Source organism: Seriola lalandi, unplaced genomic scaffold (genome assembly GCF_002814215.2).
Source record: "Seriola lalandi dorsalis isolate HSWRI2012SDOR001 ecotype SW California unplaced genomic scaffold, Sedor1 jcf7180002054866, whole genome shotgun sequence".
NCBI lineage: Eukaryota > Metazoa > Chordata > Actinopteri > Carangiformes > Carangidae > Seriola > Seriola lalandi.
In genome coordinates this window covers 887,639-905,428 of record NW_019525419.1, presented here as the reverse complement: position 1 = coordinate 905,428, position 17,790 = coordinate 887,639, and the positions used below count along the sequence as shown (strand labels likewise).

General features: G+C 41.4%; 1 protein-coding gene across 1 annotated transcript in view; it reads right to left on the bottom strand.

Moving 5' to 3' along the window:
* The window catches only part of kcnn1a (potassium intermediate/small conductance calcium-activated channel, subfamily N, member 1a), a 50,895-nt gene that overhangs the window by 8,576 nt on the left and 24,529 nt on the right, over nt 1–17,790 (bottom strand). The window contains exons 3-7 of the mRNA XM_023428121.2: nt 16,384–16,479; nt 15,121–15,539; nt 3,070–3,211; nt 2,226–2,336; nt 1,303–1,430 (exon numbers count right to left, since the gene is read on the bottom strand). Coding sequence (XP_023283889.2) covers nt 1,303–1,430; nt 2,226–2,336; nt 3,070–3,211; nt 15,121–15,539; nt 16,384–16,479 — 896 coding nt within the window. The remainder of the gene's footprint in view (nt 1–1,302; nt 1,431–2,225; nt 2,337–3,069; nt 3,212–15,120; nt 15,540–16,383; nt 16,480–17,790) is intronic.

Genomic DNA, 17,790 nt, shown 5'->3' with positions numbered 1-17,790 from the left:
CTAAAAGCTCATCTTATTAGCGTAGCACATTATGAGTACAATTTGATTCTACAAAACCCCAACCTGCATGTTGTGCCGTGCCTTTTTGTACTAAGTCATCAATGTCATGTGCGAGCTTTGCTGTTTGATCTCTCTTTGTATGAGAAAGGAATAAAAGAAAAGCGAAAATCAATATTAAAACAACAGCAAACATTTCAACCTCATTAGAGCTACAGCACATTACAGTGTGTGTGTTCATGTCATCACAAAACCATCAGGAGTGTAGGATGAATTCTGTTGATGCAGGTTAATATAGCCTCCAGAGCAGCTATATTAATCATGGGCAACATTATACAGTACATTGTAGATGATTATGAACCGCTGGCCAGGCCAACGAAGCTTCAAGCTCATTCTGTGCAAGATGCTTTTCCTTTCACACATTCTCTCCAGACAACCCTCCACTATTGAAACCAGTGGCAAAATGTTGATGCTTATTTTTGTTTCACTCCATTCAAAGGGGGGATGGGAGGGAGAGGGAAGTAAATGGAACACTGAAGTAAAGAAAAACCAAAAAAATTCAGCATCCAGCATTTTTATCTTTTCTTTTTTCTCTTTTTTTCTTTTCTTTTTTTTTTTGGTAACAAACGCTTTCTTTTTTTTCATGCATGTCAAACGCAGACATGGAGAGAGGAGGAGTAGGAGGATGTTGAGGAAACAGTAGGAGGAGGATACATAGAAGACTCAACTTACTTCTGAGCTCTGCAGTGATAGAGCAAAACAAAGACAGAACACAGTACAGAGTTTTAACCCCACAACATTCACGAAACGAGTGAAACCATTACACTTCTCACTGTAAGCACAGGGTAAAAGGGGGTCGGGGGGAGAGGGGGGCGGGGAAGGGAATAGGAAGGACCATTACACTAGATTGCAGTGTGTTTGCTTGTGTACGTGTGTGGGTGTGAGCGAGTCTACGTGTGTGTGAGCATTACAGTCAAAGGAAATGGTACTGTAGGAGGACATTGTGACAAACGCTAGAGGTGATACTACCAAATACTGAGAGCTACGACTACATTTCATTCGTTTACTAGCAATACAACTGTTGATAATACAGCCGAAATACTTTGTACCGAAAATAACATTAAACACAATCACATAGACTGAACATCTTAAGAACAATTTTTCAATAACATAACGTAGATTTAGTTTTTGGGCATGCTGGGAGACCCCCCTCGGTGGTTGGTGGTGAACAACTCATATATCTGTCAAACATTTTATTTTACATTAGATTACACACACAAAAAGAAAATAGGGTGCAGGACTTACTGGTGAATGGCTTGGAGAAACTTGCGTTGGTGTTTCCGCACCTTGGCGTGATCTATCTTTTTGACCAACTTGGTGTGTTTGTAGATGAGCCATGTTTCCCTGAGTACATTGGCAGCTGTGTTCTTTACCTGCGAAACACGGTTGAAAATGACATTCGACGTTAATAGTACGATAACATTGTAAGGTAATATACAACGTAACAATACGACACCAACAGAAAACAACAAGAATCTCATAAAATGGTCAAAAATAATTAAATTAAACATAAGTAAGAAATAAAACGAAGAATCAATATAAAGCATTTTGAGTTGTAAGTTATAAAAATGTCACAAAGTGTTTAAAAGTGTGACAGAAACTTAGTGGATCTGATACTGGGGGGAATTTTACTGGTTTACAGTCCAGACAATATAAGATAATAGGATTAATATAAACGTAGAACATTTGCACTGAGGACGCCCTGTAAACCAGTAGCTCCCTATGCTGAGGGTAAACATCACAAAATAAATCTAAACAACTGCAATATAATTAATCAGAGGAAGAGGGAGGGAAAATATTTCTGTCAAAAACACTTTTAACGTTTCTCAATCATTATTTTCTTTTTTGTTTTTTTTTCACGTTATCTCTAGATTTAATGATCTTCTTTAGGCCTCTGAGAAAAGTTGAATCGAGGGACTGTCAGAGACCGTCAGAGAGAACTGAAGAAGCCTCTCGGACGGGAGGTGAAACGAGGTTGGAAGTCCAGTTGCCCTCGATTCAACTTTTCTTACATAACCATGACCTGGATGACTCTTCACAAACTTCTTTAAGCCTCTAAAAACTATTCCGTGAAAAACAGAAAATCGCTCTTTGGTTGAACTTTTTTACAGCACATGTATCGGGGGCAAAAAAACCCCCAAAAACAGCAGTTATATGCAGTGACTCACTCGTTTGCAGAGTTGTGTGTCCATCATGAAGTTGTGGACGTGCTTCTCAGCCTTGGTCAGCTCCAGCTTCCTGGCCACCACTGCAACCACCAGCGCAGTGCAACCAGCTCCCTGTTGCACAAACACAGCAATATTTTGTCTGTTAGCTTTCCAGAGGCAGCTTGTTAAATTTACTAGATTAATTATTAAAAGCAATTGAAATCCAATAAAGAAACTAAACAAAGCCAAAGAATGAATGCTGCCACTTGTCTAGGAATGTTTATTTATAAACAACTATCAGTTAGAGGAATACAATAAGTAAAAGAAGCTGAAGAAATTATATTGAATCCAGTTAATCAGAGAGATGGAGCAGGCAAAAACATACATGTACCGGGATGTAAGTGAAAGGTAAGAGAGGGCTACACACAACACCAAGGCATGTACTGTGTATGTGAAGCATGATAACAGATGCAGTCCAAGAAATAAGGAGTCGAATCTATGTGATAATGACTCTGTTTGTTATAAACTATCAAGAGGCGATTCAAGGTGAGATTTTACAGTTTCACATTGAATTATTTCAGTTTGGACGCCTTACATGGCTTCTGGTTCTGCAGCTACATGTCATATACTGTCACTGACCGTGGATCACAAATTGCTCTAAATCTTCAGATATTTAGAAAAATCCATAATCATTACACAAGAAAAATAAGCTTAAAGTTGTGTTTCCGTTTGCAGTGAGTTCAGTTATAGCGTGCACACGGGAGTGAGTGTCGAGTGTGGAGCTGAGGATCGGTTTTATAACTGTTCCAGTCAGAGTTTTCCTGTGAGATTGTTCTGTATCCGAGTGAAGAAGAGAGGAACCTACCATAATCCCTGTAAGCAGACACACGCCTTTCCCACAGTACGTGTGTGGTACCATGTCCCCGTAGCCAATGGAGAGGAAGGTAATCGAGATGAGCCACATGGCTCCCAGGAAGTTACTGGTCACTTCCTGTTTGTCATGATACCTGAAGTGATGAAGATAAGCAGAAGTAGGAGACACAGAGTCAGGGAAACTGCACACAGCTTCTTGAACGTGAGCATGCTGGAGAATGACGTGGTGCCGTGTGAACCAAACAGGGGTGGTGGGTGGAGGAGGTGGAGGTGGTGAAGATCGAGGAGGAGGAGGAAGAAATCATGGTGCAAGGTGTTATACACCTGTGTTGTAAAGCCAGTTTGGCACACAGTCTAAAAACTGCATCAAAGTCCATTCTGAGTAACAAAAGTGAAGAAAAATATCAATTCAATGGATTTGAGACACTATATTTCATTTCTATTGTTCTTTGCCTTGACGCCATTTCTATGTGAGACAGTTTAATGGAGAAATATGTTAAATGGGTAAGAAACTTAAACTCACATGGGGGCAGGAAAAAGCAAATAGTGCCAGTTTTTAAAGAATTTGATGGAATGATTTAAAAAAAAAAAACACTGAACGTGTGTTTCATGTTCAAGTTCACTTACTCTTGTCGTACATTAGCACAGACAGTACAATTTGAAAAAAAAAAACATGTTTCAAATGACAAAGACACATGTCGCTGTAAGTGACCTGTTTAAGAGCACCGCAGGTCAGACTTGATTTGAATATGACAACCCAACAATTGTCATTTGATATGTCAGTGCATCCAGAAATGCATATACTGCTGCATTAAATCAAACTAACAATTGGCTTATTTGGTCACGGTTTGCTGCAAATCTTCCTCCATAGAGTTTTTATGCTGCCCCCCCCCCCCCAAAATAAAAGGTTTGGAAATGCAAATCATCACTTCAAACATGTTGTTTGCTGAAAATAGCTGACAGCCATGCTTGAATTGTCAGTCCAAACGCCTGCAGTGCATATGCAAAGATATTTCCATCAAAAAGACACACTGTACAAAGCTGGATTGATGATGACATTCCCATACCTTTTGCAGCAAGACAAAAGTCCATCACAGAGGCAAATCTGCCTTATCAACCCACCCTCATTCAACTCGCCTGATTATTCCCAATGGGCTGTCTAGGAGGAGATCAGATAAGATTTAATTTTGGAATTAAAATCAAATATTCACTAAGCACTTTGAGACAACATCTCACTAACATCCCTCTGACAAAACAACAGAGATGGAGTCTAATTTCTTGGGATTTTGTTGAGGATTTTCTAAAGGGGATTCTCAAAGGGCCAATCATGAATTGCTAACAACTTTGAACTATCCAGCAGTGGCCCTGCATGTGGACTCAAAATGGCTGGAACAATCACCTCTAATTAGTGCACAAGTACAGACTGGAACACTTAAGGGCCAGACTCTGAAGTTTTTCTTTCCACCAGAAAACTGAGTTGGTTTTTTATAGAAATGCCTGCTCCTCCTTCTCCTCCAAGACAGTTCATTGTTATCAAATATCATAAATGAACTAATCATGCCCTCTGCAGTTCTTAAAACTCCCACTCTCAAGTTTCTATTCATGCTCAAAGTCAGGGGTGGGGGGTGGTGGTGGGGAGGGGAATAACTATGACCACTTTTTTTCCCCCTCAGAGTGACAAAAAAGTGTGCGGTCTGTGGGATTCAAGCTTCTTGAATGACATGCAGAGAAGCACTCTGTACGATACCATGCAGGAATGAATAAGATCTGTAACCTGCATGCTTCAGAGCCAGTATATTGAGAGCAGGAGAGCGATGGGCAAACCTGGGGTCCATTTAGAGAAGAGAACCACCTGACAAATACTGCAGTATCACCAGGTGGAAGGGGGTTGTACATCTTCTCGGGCGGGCTTTCATTTGTAAACAGTGGGGTAGGACTGGATGAGTAACAAAGGAAGAAGCTCATTGAATTTGACACCCCTGTCTCTTTTACCTGCATCCCAACACTTCAGCAGCTGCCCTTTGATAGCTGCCAGGGGGCTAAACTTGATCAGCTGGCTAAATATTGTAATTACAAGTGACTAGTATGTTAATTTCATTTATCTTGTCATCAAGGCGTGCAGAGAGTGAGTCATGTCTTCAAGGCAGGCAGAAATGTGCTGCACCTTTTAGCACAGTGAACAAAGTATTAAAGTGTATTACAGAGGCCTTCTCTCTGTTTTAACCATGCAACTCTGCTTTAGAGAATGCTTCCTGTTTTATTACCTATTTTGCTAATGGTGAATGTGGCAATATTTTTTTTTTTTCAACGCACATATTTCAATAATCCTCCACTCTGAAAGAGAGTTAGAAGACAGCAACACGGGAACAGAGACAGAGGCTGAATGGGGAGCTAATCAATCGCATTTTAAGGCTCTCAATATACTGTGTCAAGTTTTGGAATAGCATGGAGAAGAGCTGGCACCACTTTCAACCTATTCCAGGACAAGAGGTATATAGTTTCTCGAGCAGACAGTTTTATCCCCCACTGTTAAATTCTCCCTGACAGACACTCTGCAGCAAAGCATTACCCTGGCATCACTTCCTGAAAATATTTCAGACATGGCATTATTTAGCCACTGCTGTATAAAATAATACTGTAATTTACTTCCAAATGAGCTCTGAAACTTCTGCGGTGGGGTAGAGGAGTACAGCATACTTCACACAACATAAGACAAATAAGGTAACGTCTCTACGGCTAAACCCGCAACTAAACTGGTCAACAACAATCACAGTTTGCTTCTTTATCAGTCTCTTCAAATCATCACCAATTCATGAACTAGTCTAGTCAGGCCTGCATGTTAGGAAGATGTAAAACAATCACTGGGATGTTTTCTGCTTATGTGTACTAACAAACCATTTCCCAGCCATTTAATTTTTTAGCTGCCATTGTGCATAGGTGAGATTATGATACATATGATGAGTCCCTGGAAAATACAGCAGCCAAAGCTGACAACAGCACCTCTGAACAAACAGAATAGTAATGATGTGAAAGAGCCACACACTTCTGTCTGCCAACACACACACACACACACACACACACACACACACACACACACACACACACACACACACACACACACACGAACCACTGGGAATATTTTAAATGTTCAGTTGAAAACACAATAATATTCGTTATATCTGATTCAAAACAAAAGGAAAGTCTTTGAACATGCAGTATTTGGTCATTAATACTAAGAATGTAACTTCAGTCTCGATGCTTTTCAGTGGAAAGTGTCAGGTTCTTGTCAGCAATTATTTCTTAAAGATTTAGGTGTCATTTTTAAATGCGTAGTATCTTGTTTTTAAGTGAATCACCTCACATCCATGAAACCTGTGAAACCACCAAGACTCTACTTCAAAATAAGGATAATGAGACACAGTCCGCTTCCTAAGAAGAAAGCTGATCGAGGTATCACACATTATGATGTTACTTTTATGTCCCCAAAATATACATCTGGTAAGCAGTCAAAAGATATGTGCAAAACCTGAGTCTACACCACGATGTATATTTTGCACAGCTTTGCTTCTGTGTCTACTTTCCTCCGCCGGTCAGCTGCAACAGCAAAGCGAACGACTTCCTCCACATTCAAAAGCTCCTGTTTACCATTCTGCAGCTATCGCCTGCATGCGCACAATAACAGCACTTCCCCTCGTCCTCCTGCATTTGGGTTTCACATCAACAAAAACAAATGCAAAAGATATTTCCACGAGTGCAAGTCTTGTTGATCTAAATGAATTTGAGTGCTGGCTGAGATAACTTGGGGACAAATATGTTGGGATGCTCCTCGGGGAGCGTGTTAGTTGCAGTAAACATGAGCAGCTTAAACTCAAAGTGAAGATGACCTAATTAAAAAAACTGCAAACCTAACAGTGTTTTTACAGCGCAGCCAATATGCAAAGCAAGCAAGCAAGCAGCAGCAGCAGCACATTCGAAGTGGACTGTGCACATATCTTAAAACTAATGGACAATTTTATGATATGTGCATTTTATAATATGTTTACAAGTCTAAAATAAATTTAAAAAAAATATCTGTCCAGCTTATTTAAGTTGAGCTGAGGTTATTTGAGTTATTTTATCAGAAAACGTTTATAATATTTTAATTGCAGAACACTTCAGATAAAATTATTTGGCATTATATTAGAATTACAATATCTAAAACTCACATTCTAATTTAAATGCAATTAAAGTTATTATTAGTCAGGGTAGTAGCATGGCTCTAGAGATAGAGGATTAAATGGATTGACATGAAGTTGTGTAGAGACATTCATGCTCCCCAGAGGCTGAATCCTCCGTCTAATCCTAACTTTTCTACAAGCACGACCATGAGGTTTGTGGATTAGAGTAAGATGTTTCAACAACTACTAACAGGATGGGCATGAAATTTGGAACACATATTCACGTTCCCCTCAGGATGAACTGTAATAACTTTGATGACGCCTTCACTTTTCATCTAACGCCATCATCAGGTCAAAATTTACACTGATTTTCTATTACTTTGTTTTATGTCTAACTACCCGCAGATGTGATGACTTTCCCATCAGCTTGAGCTGTGCTAACCTTTAACCCTGATTAGCAAATGTTAGCATGCTAACACGCTAAACCAAGATGATGGACATGATAAACATTATACCTGCTAAACAGCAGCATGTTTCCACTGTCACTGTGAGCATGTTGGCGTGCTGACATTAGCCTTTAGCTCAAAGCAGCACCGTGCCAAAGTACAGCCTCACAGAGCAGCTAGCGTGGCTGTAGACTCTTAGTCTTGTCAAAACTGATTTTGCATCTTTCAGGAACATGCAAATATGAGTACATGGGGAAGTGTTTGGAAAGTTACACAAAGCTGTTTCTAGCTTGGAAAACACATTTCTACTTGGAGAAACACCGATTTTTAATCACCCCATATTTTCTGTGCATCTGTACCGTGTCCTTGGTTTCCCTGTGATGTGTTCACTGAAAACTTAACTATGCTGTAAGAAAGGTTTCATTATACTATATGACACGTCTCATTGCACTTTTTTTTCTCTTTCTTTTTTTTTTACATTCACTGCCATTCAAACGTGTATTCAGAAAATAGTATCTGTAGCCATCTTCATGTCTCGGCTTTGTGCCCGAACAATGAATGAATTCTTAAAACAAACTAGACCAGGGAGGGACCTAATATCAAAGTGACCCCTGATCTGAAAATCACACATGGGGGGGGGGGGTCACAGTCTCACAAGGTGTGTTGTAATTGTACTTTAGTTAATTAACATAAAACATAAACCAAAAGAGAAGTCTGTTGTGTGGCAGAAACCAGCTTCCCAGTACGTGTGACTCAGTGAGCTCTCATCTCTGTAGCATGATGTCACTCCCTGTCACAGCAAATGTATATTTGTAGCCAGGAACTAAATGATTTTGTTTTACCAATGGCAATATGATTGCACTTTAATAATGAGCTACGCCTAATGTATTGCTGCCAACCAACTAAGATGTGATTCCAGAAGTGAAGAACTGCTCGGATTTGCTGACTTGCAGCTTTGGCAGCGAGGCAAGCTTCAGGCTTCAGTTACAAGAAATGATCAAGTGTGTGTTTGTGAACCTCATCCAGACTAATTAAAATTCCAAAGAGTACACCACAGTGGTCTTACTAGAGAGATTTCCTGCAAGTCACTCTATTGCAAATGCTGAAGTAAAAGTTGTCAGGTAGAGTAAGCCCTTGACACAGTCTTGTGGCACTACCCTTGCAAACTTTCATATTTAAGCTGAGAAATTCAGTCAGGCCTTTTCTTTGACCTGCTGTGAGTGTCCTTCTTAATCTACAAGGCCACCAGACAGGAAACGTCGTTCACGAAGCCCTTAATCTTAATGTTTCAAGGCTGGAGTGTGGTTATGTCTCTGGGGTTATCAGATAGCAAGTATTCTATTACAGATGTTCCACTGAATTTGGCTGGAGACACCTGCAGAAAAACACTCAGCAGTAAGCGCTGGAATCCCAGTCTCTGCCGCTCTCAACACTAAAGACAACTGTAAACAACCCTGTGCTCGTGCTCAAGCTGAAAACACGTTCACAATAGTCCCTGTGTAATTTCTGCCCCCAGAAACAATATGCTCAGTGGAATTCACCATGTACCCAATGGTGATAAAGTTTACTTTGCTGAAAACCATCCTCATCCAACCTCCAGGGGACACACCACCACTCCACCTCCACTGCCGATTCAGTACATCTAACCATCTCCTTTCATGTTCCCAGTTTTCCCAATGCACCGTGCACAACACAAAATATTATTTCAGATTATTTGCTGTACTTCTGCCCACAACACCAAGTCTGGCTTTGAGGTAAGGTTACCAACTGCCTCCTTAATATGTGCCCACATTCAGGTGCCCCATAACAACACAACACATTCCTTCCTATCAGTTCTCAACACTGTCTGATAAACTGTTGTGGGGTATATAAAGGGTGTGAAGCAGTGATTTAGTTTAATTGTTCAGTCTTACATAACGTGCCTTCGCAGCATATACAGGAAGCCAAATATTACAACAGCAATTTAACAAATGAGTCTGACAACCACTGTCTGATCTGTTCGTCTTTTCCCTGACTCCCCAGACCTGCCGGCACATTTTGTGACCAAGTAGGGAGCTTGTCAGCTCGCGCATATTAACACAACAAAATAGTCAGGAATACTGTAAATGGGGGAAGTGTATTTGACATTATAAAACTTTATCTGCATGTAAGTGAAAGTCTGAGGCCGGTGGAACTACTTTGATATGATTATGTTTATCAGTGATGGCAAGATTTTAGTCAGTTTTGTTACATTTTGTCAATGTCTAAGGTATAACAAGATTATAGTTGACTCTGCAAAGACATTTGACACATTTATGGCTTAGTGGAAATTCTTGTTTGAATTGAGCTTGGGCCTAAAAAATGATGTAGCAGTAGTTGATGCAGTCCTAGCCTACTGTAGATCAGCAGTCAGAGCATTTTGCTCCCCATCAAAGCTTTATTGTAGCTCTAACGTGAACAGATAATAGATTGTAGTAGAGTTGAGGTAAAGGGATGCACCTCTACATGCTCGAGGGGATGCAGCACTCAAAAGTAAGCTAATAAAAACAATGCAGTCCTGCAGTTTAAAGGCAGGCACTGACACCAGATGCTTGTGGTATGGCCATATCTGCTTGGCGAAATACACCTACACAATCTTTTCTTCTCTGCCATGGCTCAGTTTCTGCAGTGGGACATCGACAGGAAAATTAAACCCAACTGTCAAAACTCAGATTAGTTTAGAAAAATGCTCCTAAATCGAGAACCAGCTCTTATCCGTCTGTATGAGTAGATGAACATAAGTACGTACCTAGCAACCGAGACATTAGGCAGATGGCAGCACTTCACAGTCACAGCGGAGTTATAGAATTATAATTCTCTTAAACTGGTAGGAACAGTGTTAGCACTGCTAGTATGGCTTTCCGAATACCTTTGTAACCCTCAGAGAGAAAAAAAAAAATTATTGCTGTGACTAAATGTAATGCTGGGTGTCATGTGCATTACTAAGCCTGACTAAAAATAATAACAGAAACACATAGAAGCACCTTTGACTTTAAGCTACTACTATCTGTCTTTTACGCAAAGAACAGCGCTGGTTGGGTTCATGATCCTCAGTGCATATTCTGATCGTATCTTGGGACGTTTATCACTTCCACATTCCTTGTTATGCAAACATGCTTTGTGGGCTCTCTATACTTTGCCATAGGCTGCAATCAATACTCTGCCTGCAGAGCGTGCATAGTTTAAAAGCACGTTATCAGATCAAGTCATCAAACCGTAGGGAATCCACCTGTCCTTGAGGTTGCAGGTCTTTGTGGAGGTGACGCTCATTTGAAAGATAATCTTGTGAATGATTCAGATGAAGGTAAAGGTATATTAGACACTTAGTTTGAGAGTGACTGAGGCACTACATGCATATACACAGTTCACTTTGTGAGCCTTCGGGTGCAGCCACAGGGTCACATTTGGTTTGAATCATTTTTCAATGAGCGGTGTGTTTGTTCTGCAGTGTCCGACAGATTTGTTGGTATTTGTGGACAGAAATTCTCGGAGGGTTTCAACATCTTGGAGCTAATGGATACATTTTAGTTGAGTCAGTAGAATCAAGGAGGTGTTTCCTTGGCGCAGTGTTGCTGCATTACATTGTAAATCTGAGTCTACTGTAATGACAAACTAAAAGGAACATCAACACTTTCAAAGTTGTGCCTGTTCGGTGATGGATCAGTGTGTTTGCACAAATCTACCTGAATATTTCATGTAAACCTGTGGTTGGTGTGAGTAAGTTCAGGTTGCACTGGTGTGCGTTTCTCTGGTAGGACGTTTGGACAGTGTGTTCTCTGCTGGCACTGTTTGTGTCTTGTGGCTAAGCGATGACACAATCTGGATGTCAGACCTTGGGTGTAGGTGTAGCTGACTAGTAACTCAAGCCTGATAATCCGGTGCCGCACTCTGAGGGAAAGTCAGCTAAACTTTCTGAGAGCTTGTCTTTTACATAGCCTACGGGTCCTCACTGGAGAAAGCGAGGTGAGAAATAGAAGTCTCACATCGCCTTGAAATAGAGCGTTTTGTTTCAGATAACAGAGTTAGAACAGGAGAGGAAGAGAATTAGATAACAGTTAAAGAGAAAAAAGGAGCGAGAGACCGGGGAGGCAGGCAAGGCATGCATGCAAGTGTGTAACTGAGTTCTGGCCGGACTGGGCCTGCTTCTTATGGATAAGGGAAGGCAAAGGGACAGGGAATCAGTAGTAGGGAGAGATGAGGAAAAACTGCAAAGCATGCCACGTTAGATGGGTACAGTAAGAGATCTGCAAAGGATCAGTCAGGAGTAAGAGAGAGAGGGAGGGAGCCTTATGGTAGTGAGGGAGAAGCCAAAAGAGCTTAGTTAAGGAGCTTAGTTGAGGTAGGTTAGCTCTGAAGATGGGCTGTATCAAGAAAGAAGGGAAAGGGGGGGCCAGTGACCAGTGTTAAATCCATCTACTGTAACATTAGCATTCCTCCCATCTCCGCCCTCCCTCCACCCCTCCATCCCTCTCTGTTCCTCTGGTTGCGTGTCTTTCATTCCCCCCATCTAGGCATTTTCCAGGTAGACTCCGTGCTCGTCCAATCTCACATCGTACTGCCCTTTGATTGGCTCAGGTGCGTGGTCAATGTGACAGTGTAACGGCGCATTTAAAAGAAGATACAAAAGTCACAAACAGCACTTTGGGAAACAAGCGCCTCTTTTTTTTTTTTTTTTCCCCTTTTATTTTACTTGAAATGATGGGATTGATAAGTAAACATGAAAGCTGACATGCTGTTTCCATGTTTACAAGAGGAGGGGACGAAGGGGGATGAGGACATTCGGTTCATGGATGTAAACAAAGACTGGAGACACTGCTTTCAGCACAGAACAAACTCCTCCTTTAAGAGTGTCTCTGTTTAAAAAACTGTGCAACAACGGAAAGCAATGCCCTCCTTTACCTGCCTAGCTTTGAACTGTTGTAACATGAGTCATATACTATATAGTTGCCGACCAAAATCATGCTCTGCTAGATAGTAAGTTACACCCCAGAACAAAATGACATTAACTAGTACGCAGAATGACTTGACATTTGCCCTCTCCTTGGATGCTCAGACCCTCCTTTTTGGAGACAATTTCTAGAGCAAAATCTTTGCAGTAGAAGCCACAGAAGTCTGTGGAAAACCACTACAACACTGTTCAATTAATTTTGTGAAGGGAGACACATAATGGGATGGTAATGTGTGAACACAAAGAACAGAAAGGCTTTTGCTCCTCTGCAAATCTTTGGAGTTGCTGTTAAAAAGACTTTTTGTGCTGTATAGATCTATAACAATTGCATAAGGAGAGGGAGAGAAAAAATGAGAAAAGACAAATTGCCCTCTGGCAGACTCGTGAAGGTGACTTGAAGGAGCTGCTCCATTTTAGCACAAATTTCCTCCTCCTCCTCCTCCTCATCCACCTCCTCCTCCAGTCCCTACCGGCCTAACACACAACAGTTAGCAAAGAGACGCTTGCTTCAAAGTGCTGCTCACACCGTTGGTCTCTGCTGTCCTCCTATAGCCACTAAAAGCCTTTTCTTAGCAGAAGGATGGTCCCACTCATGCCAACTAGAGGGCCTACCTAATCCTCCTTTGCCATACTGAGTTTGGAAAGGATCATTGGATAATTGTTTTAGAGGGGCTGCCTTCTCCCCACTATCACCCCCCACCCTCCAAACCCCACTCAGGGCAGCAGTGGCGCCAGCTCGGTGCAAAATGATAAGTTGTTTTTTCCACGGCTAGAGAGCGAGGACTCACATGGTATCCCTATGGAGCAGCATAGTGGGGAAATAGAAAGTACAACAAAACATTATACAAACACGCACACACATGCACGCACGCACGCACGCACACACACACCTACATGTGCATGCTTGCACCCATCCGTAGTAACACACGTAGACATACGTACACGAATCCACCCAGCTGAGCACACGTGTTGTTCTGAAACTGAAACCAAAAGACTGACGGCATGCACTGCTCATGGGAAGTGTGTGTCACAGTGTGATAGGATTACCACCAATGCGTGTGTGAGCAAACCAGTCTACCAAGACTCTGCCAGATTTCTGTGCTTTTCACCTAATCATCTATTTAAATTCAGATTTCCAGATTGACACCAGCATGCATGTAGGATTAGGGCTGTGCAGTGTCAGAGGTCCACTGAGCTACTAAAGACCAAATTATGGCAAAAATGTCAATTTCTGGCCGATTCAGGCTATTTCATGATTGAATATAAGGCTGGGAATAATAAAGACAGAAAGAGAAAGTGTGTAGCAACAGCCATTAACTGGACTGTATAGAGACATTACCAAAAGTATTCAAACTGGAAGTGGGTTGTTTTGAACAGATGCAAATATCAAGTTGAGGGTGAGCTCTGATGTCTGCTACACCTCACTGTCCTGCCTCAGTGTTCCAGTGGAGCTGGTGTCAAAGATCAGCTGATCGGTTTCCCCCAGTGAGGTTCAAACCCACCAGCCAACAGTTAGAGGTCCGAGAGGATCCAGGGTCGGGCGTGCGAAGGGGGGTGGTTAGTGACAGGTGTTAACACGGGGAGGAGGGGTAGTTAAGAGGAGAGGCAGAGGAAGGGAGGGGAGGTACTTAGTAAAAGCAGGCGAGGCGAGCTGCAGGAGGACACTGAGCATCTGTAGTCAGGGCCTGGCTGAAAGACTGAGAGCAAAGCCTTCCTCTGAGCTGAGGCTTAACTTTTACACTGCAGCACATGTACAGTATCATATTGGGTCTGACAAGAACTGCTGCTATAGATCTTCCACTCTCCACCCACCCTTCTCAAGTCCCCTTTCCACTTCAACTATGCAAAAATGACTTTAAAACATCAAAGCTGGCATTAACGTCTCATTTCCCTATGCAAATGCAAAACGAGAAAGGAAAAAAAAAAAGCTTTTCATTTCTCCCTGCCTCTTTCATTTTCAGTGAGAATCGTTGCTGCCCCCTTGAGACGAAGACCGATGCGCAGTTTTGGGGAAAAAACGGGTTAGGGGATCCCGGGGGCTGCTCTCATTACCAAAACAAACCATTCAGCAAACAAACAATTAGACACTCATGAATTATGGACAAGCCATCTAAAATAGCAATAAAAACAAGGAGTGGGGAGTCGTGGAGCAATTGCTTAGCTAATGAAACGTATGTAAGGGTGTTTTTAAACATTCAGGCAGTGGAGTAGTGTGTGGGCGTGTCTGTGTGTGCCTTCCTATACACATGTGTACAGTATTAACATGTAGCCTATCCTGATGATTCCCCACATCTCTGTGGACCAGTGCACATGAGCGACAGAAAACAAGGTAACACTGAGAAGCGTGGGACAAAACAGTGACGAGAGTGAGGGAAGAAAAGGTGTCTAGTAATCCACAACTTGTGATTGTGCATCAGCCATTTCGTTTTTCAATTTGTCCATTATTCGGCCATTATTCACAACCCTGTGTTTACCTCTCACAGACGCGCACAGTCCATGCAGCAATGATCCAGGAGGATATACTGAACACCAGCAGAACAGTTCCTGGACAGATGGTCATGAGGGTCTTCATGACAAAGCGTGTGTTGAAGTTGATCTTGTTGAGGGCGCCGATGCTGCGAGACGAAGCGTCCGTGAACAGCTTGCTGTGGAGTAACATGACCCTGCCGATCAGGTAGAGTCTCAGGAACATGGGGATGGAGAGGATGATGTCCACGTCAGCGTCGGCCACCGACGGCGTGTAGGTAAAGGCCAGCCGCGCCGTCCAGGTGAACACGTACTGGCCCGGGATGGGATGGATGGCACACACCAGCAGCTCTAGCACGATGAAGAAGATCCGCTCATACGTCATGGCTATCCTCCAATCGTCCGCACCATTGTCGACCATAAACAGCTGAAGAAAAACAAACATACACCAACGACTTGTATTAGTATTTTCTTCCATGTGCCACTTTTTTAGTTTGTTGCTTGAGATTTCAGGTTTTTCACCATCTCAATTTCTATGTCCTCAGTAACCGCAATCACATGTGTTTATCATTACACAGGGAGACATTATTATACGGTATCATACGGACCAAACACACAGATTTTATTTGAAATTTTAGTCAAGATCCCCAGAGGTCATGCTGAAACTTAACAATCTGTAGCCATAAAAATTGGTTTGATTTTGATCTTAAGTTACTTAAGTTTGATGCAGCTCAGATCAAACAGATGAAGAATTATACTGAATATGGGATGTAATCCAGAGGAACTTTAAACCAAGCTGAAAAAAAAAAAAAAAAAAAAAAAAAAAAAAAAAAAAAAAAAGACAGAAAATGAGATGCAGAAAATTCTGAAAAGACAGTAATTTATTATGGTGACTACTTAATAAATAGAGCCATATTTTAAGTAACAGAAAAAGGGGATGCTGTGTATAAACAGTCTTTCCCATTGTTGAACAAAATGTTGTCACTATGTCGCCACATTCAATCAAATAAATGTATTTACATGTATGTATATAATACATAACATTAAAAATCATCATTAATGCATTATTATCAGCATAAATTAATTTCTATAGCATTTCCATTTTAGCACAACAAAAACAATATTCCAGCTGTTTTTAGTCGAGGCTCAGCTGCCAAATCAGAATCGTCTTCCTCCTACTATTATTATTGCTATCATCATTATCACCGCACTGATCCCAAAAGCTGCTGCTATAATGAATAAAATGTTATTTTTTTCTGTGATAGACTCACCTGGATTTCCCGGGCATGGTACATTATTATAAGACCAAGCAATATAACAGTGGAAAGGCTGATAAGGCATTTCAGTGCAAATGAGTATGAAGATTCCTATGGTGAGAGAAAAAAAAGAGGAAAAAATATTAGAAGCAGCCACATTTAATTAAAACAATGAACACATTTTATTACAGTATACAATCTAATCTTATAAATATGATTAAAAAGTTAAACTGTTCCTTGGATTCATTGTCAATGGTGCACTTTCCATATTTTCAGAGGCTGTATTTAGCCCCAATAGATGGCAATAGTAACTGTTTGAGTTGTATGTTACTGCTTAGCAACAAGGTGAAATGAGGTAGTTCAGCAAAATAATTCAATGTGAAAGCTGAATGTATTTCATATCTCATAGGTTTAGAAAAGGAACATGACTAAATAAACTTATGCATACACATTAGCACATGCACACAAAAGCATATAGAGCTACATACACACAATAGGACACACACACACACACACACACACACACACACACACACACACACACACACACACACACACACACACACACACTACTTATTAGTTTAAATGTCTGGCTGAGACCAGATAATGGGGTTTTATACACAAACAGTGCAGTCAGGATGTTACTAAACAATGCAGCTGCAGGTGTAGGTGCAGCCTGATATTATCTTTGGACGCTGTTCCCCACCTTCTAAACTACCAATTAATCAAAGCCCTGCACGAACAGGGGGACTTTCCATTTAATGGTAGGTGTAGAAAAGGCAAGGCTAGCATTAACAGGAGGGGTCACCACAGTGTGTGCTGCAGGTGATAAATGGACCAGCCGGATGCTAATGCTGCAGTGTGTGTGTACGTGGGGGCCATAGATCTGGGAAATGAGAATCTGTACTACTCAAGTCCCCCCCCCTCTATGTTGGTAAAATGCCATTTGATAAATCAATTTAACAACCATGATGTAAAAATGCCACTCTGTAGCAGGCTAATGATCATAGGGTTGTTATTATAATAACGACACCAACAAACAAATGACCAAAACAGCAAGTGGAAATATCGTTCATAATCGTCAGTGCAATGACAGTGAGAGCTGCTCAATATTACTCTGTCCTTCGGTGGTCCATATTACACAATGTATTTTTAGCTGTCAACTAGATTGCTTTGCCCCTCAGGTCGGCTACATGTTCGGAAGACAGTCTAATGTCTGAAATTGTTTTGAGAAGTCCCTGGTGAAATAACATTGAGTAAACCAATTAATCCACCTGCCAGTGGTTCAAGGATTTTTCAGTCCCAGTGCTCACTGCCTCTTAACGCATTTCCCTCCTTCAGGACTCAGAAATCTTTGGCAGAGCCTCAAGTGTCTGCTGTGTGATGTGACCATCCACTGCACATGCTACCTGTCTGATGGGG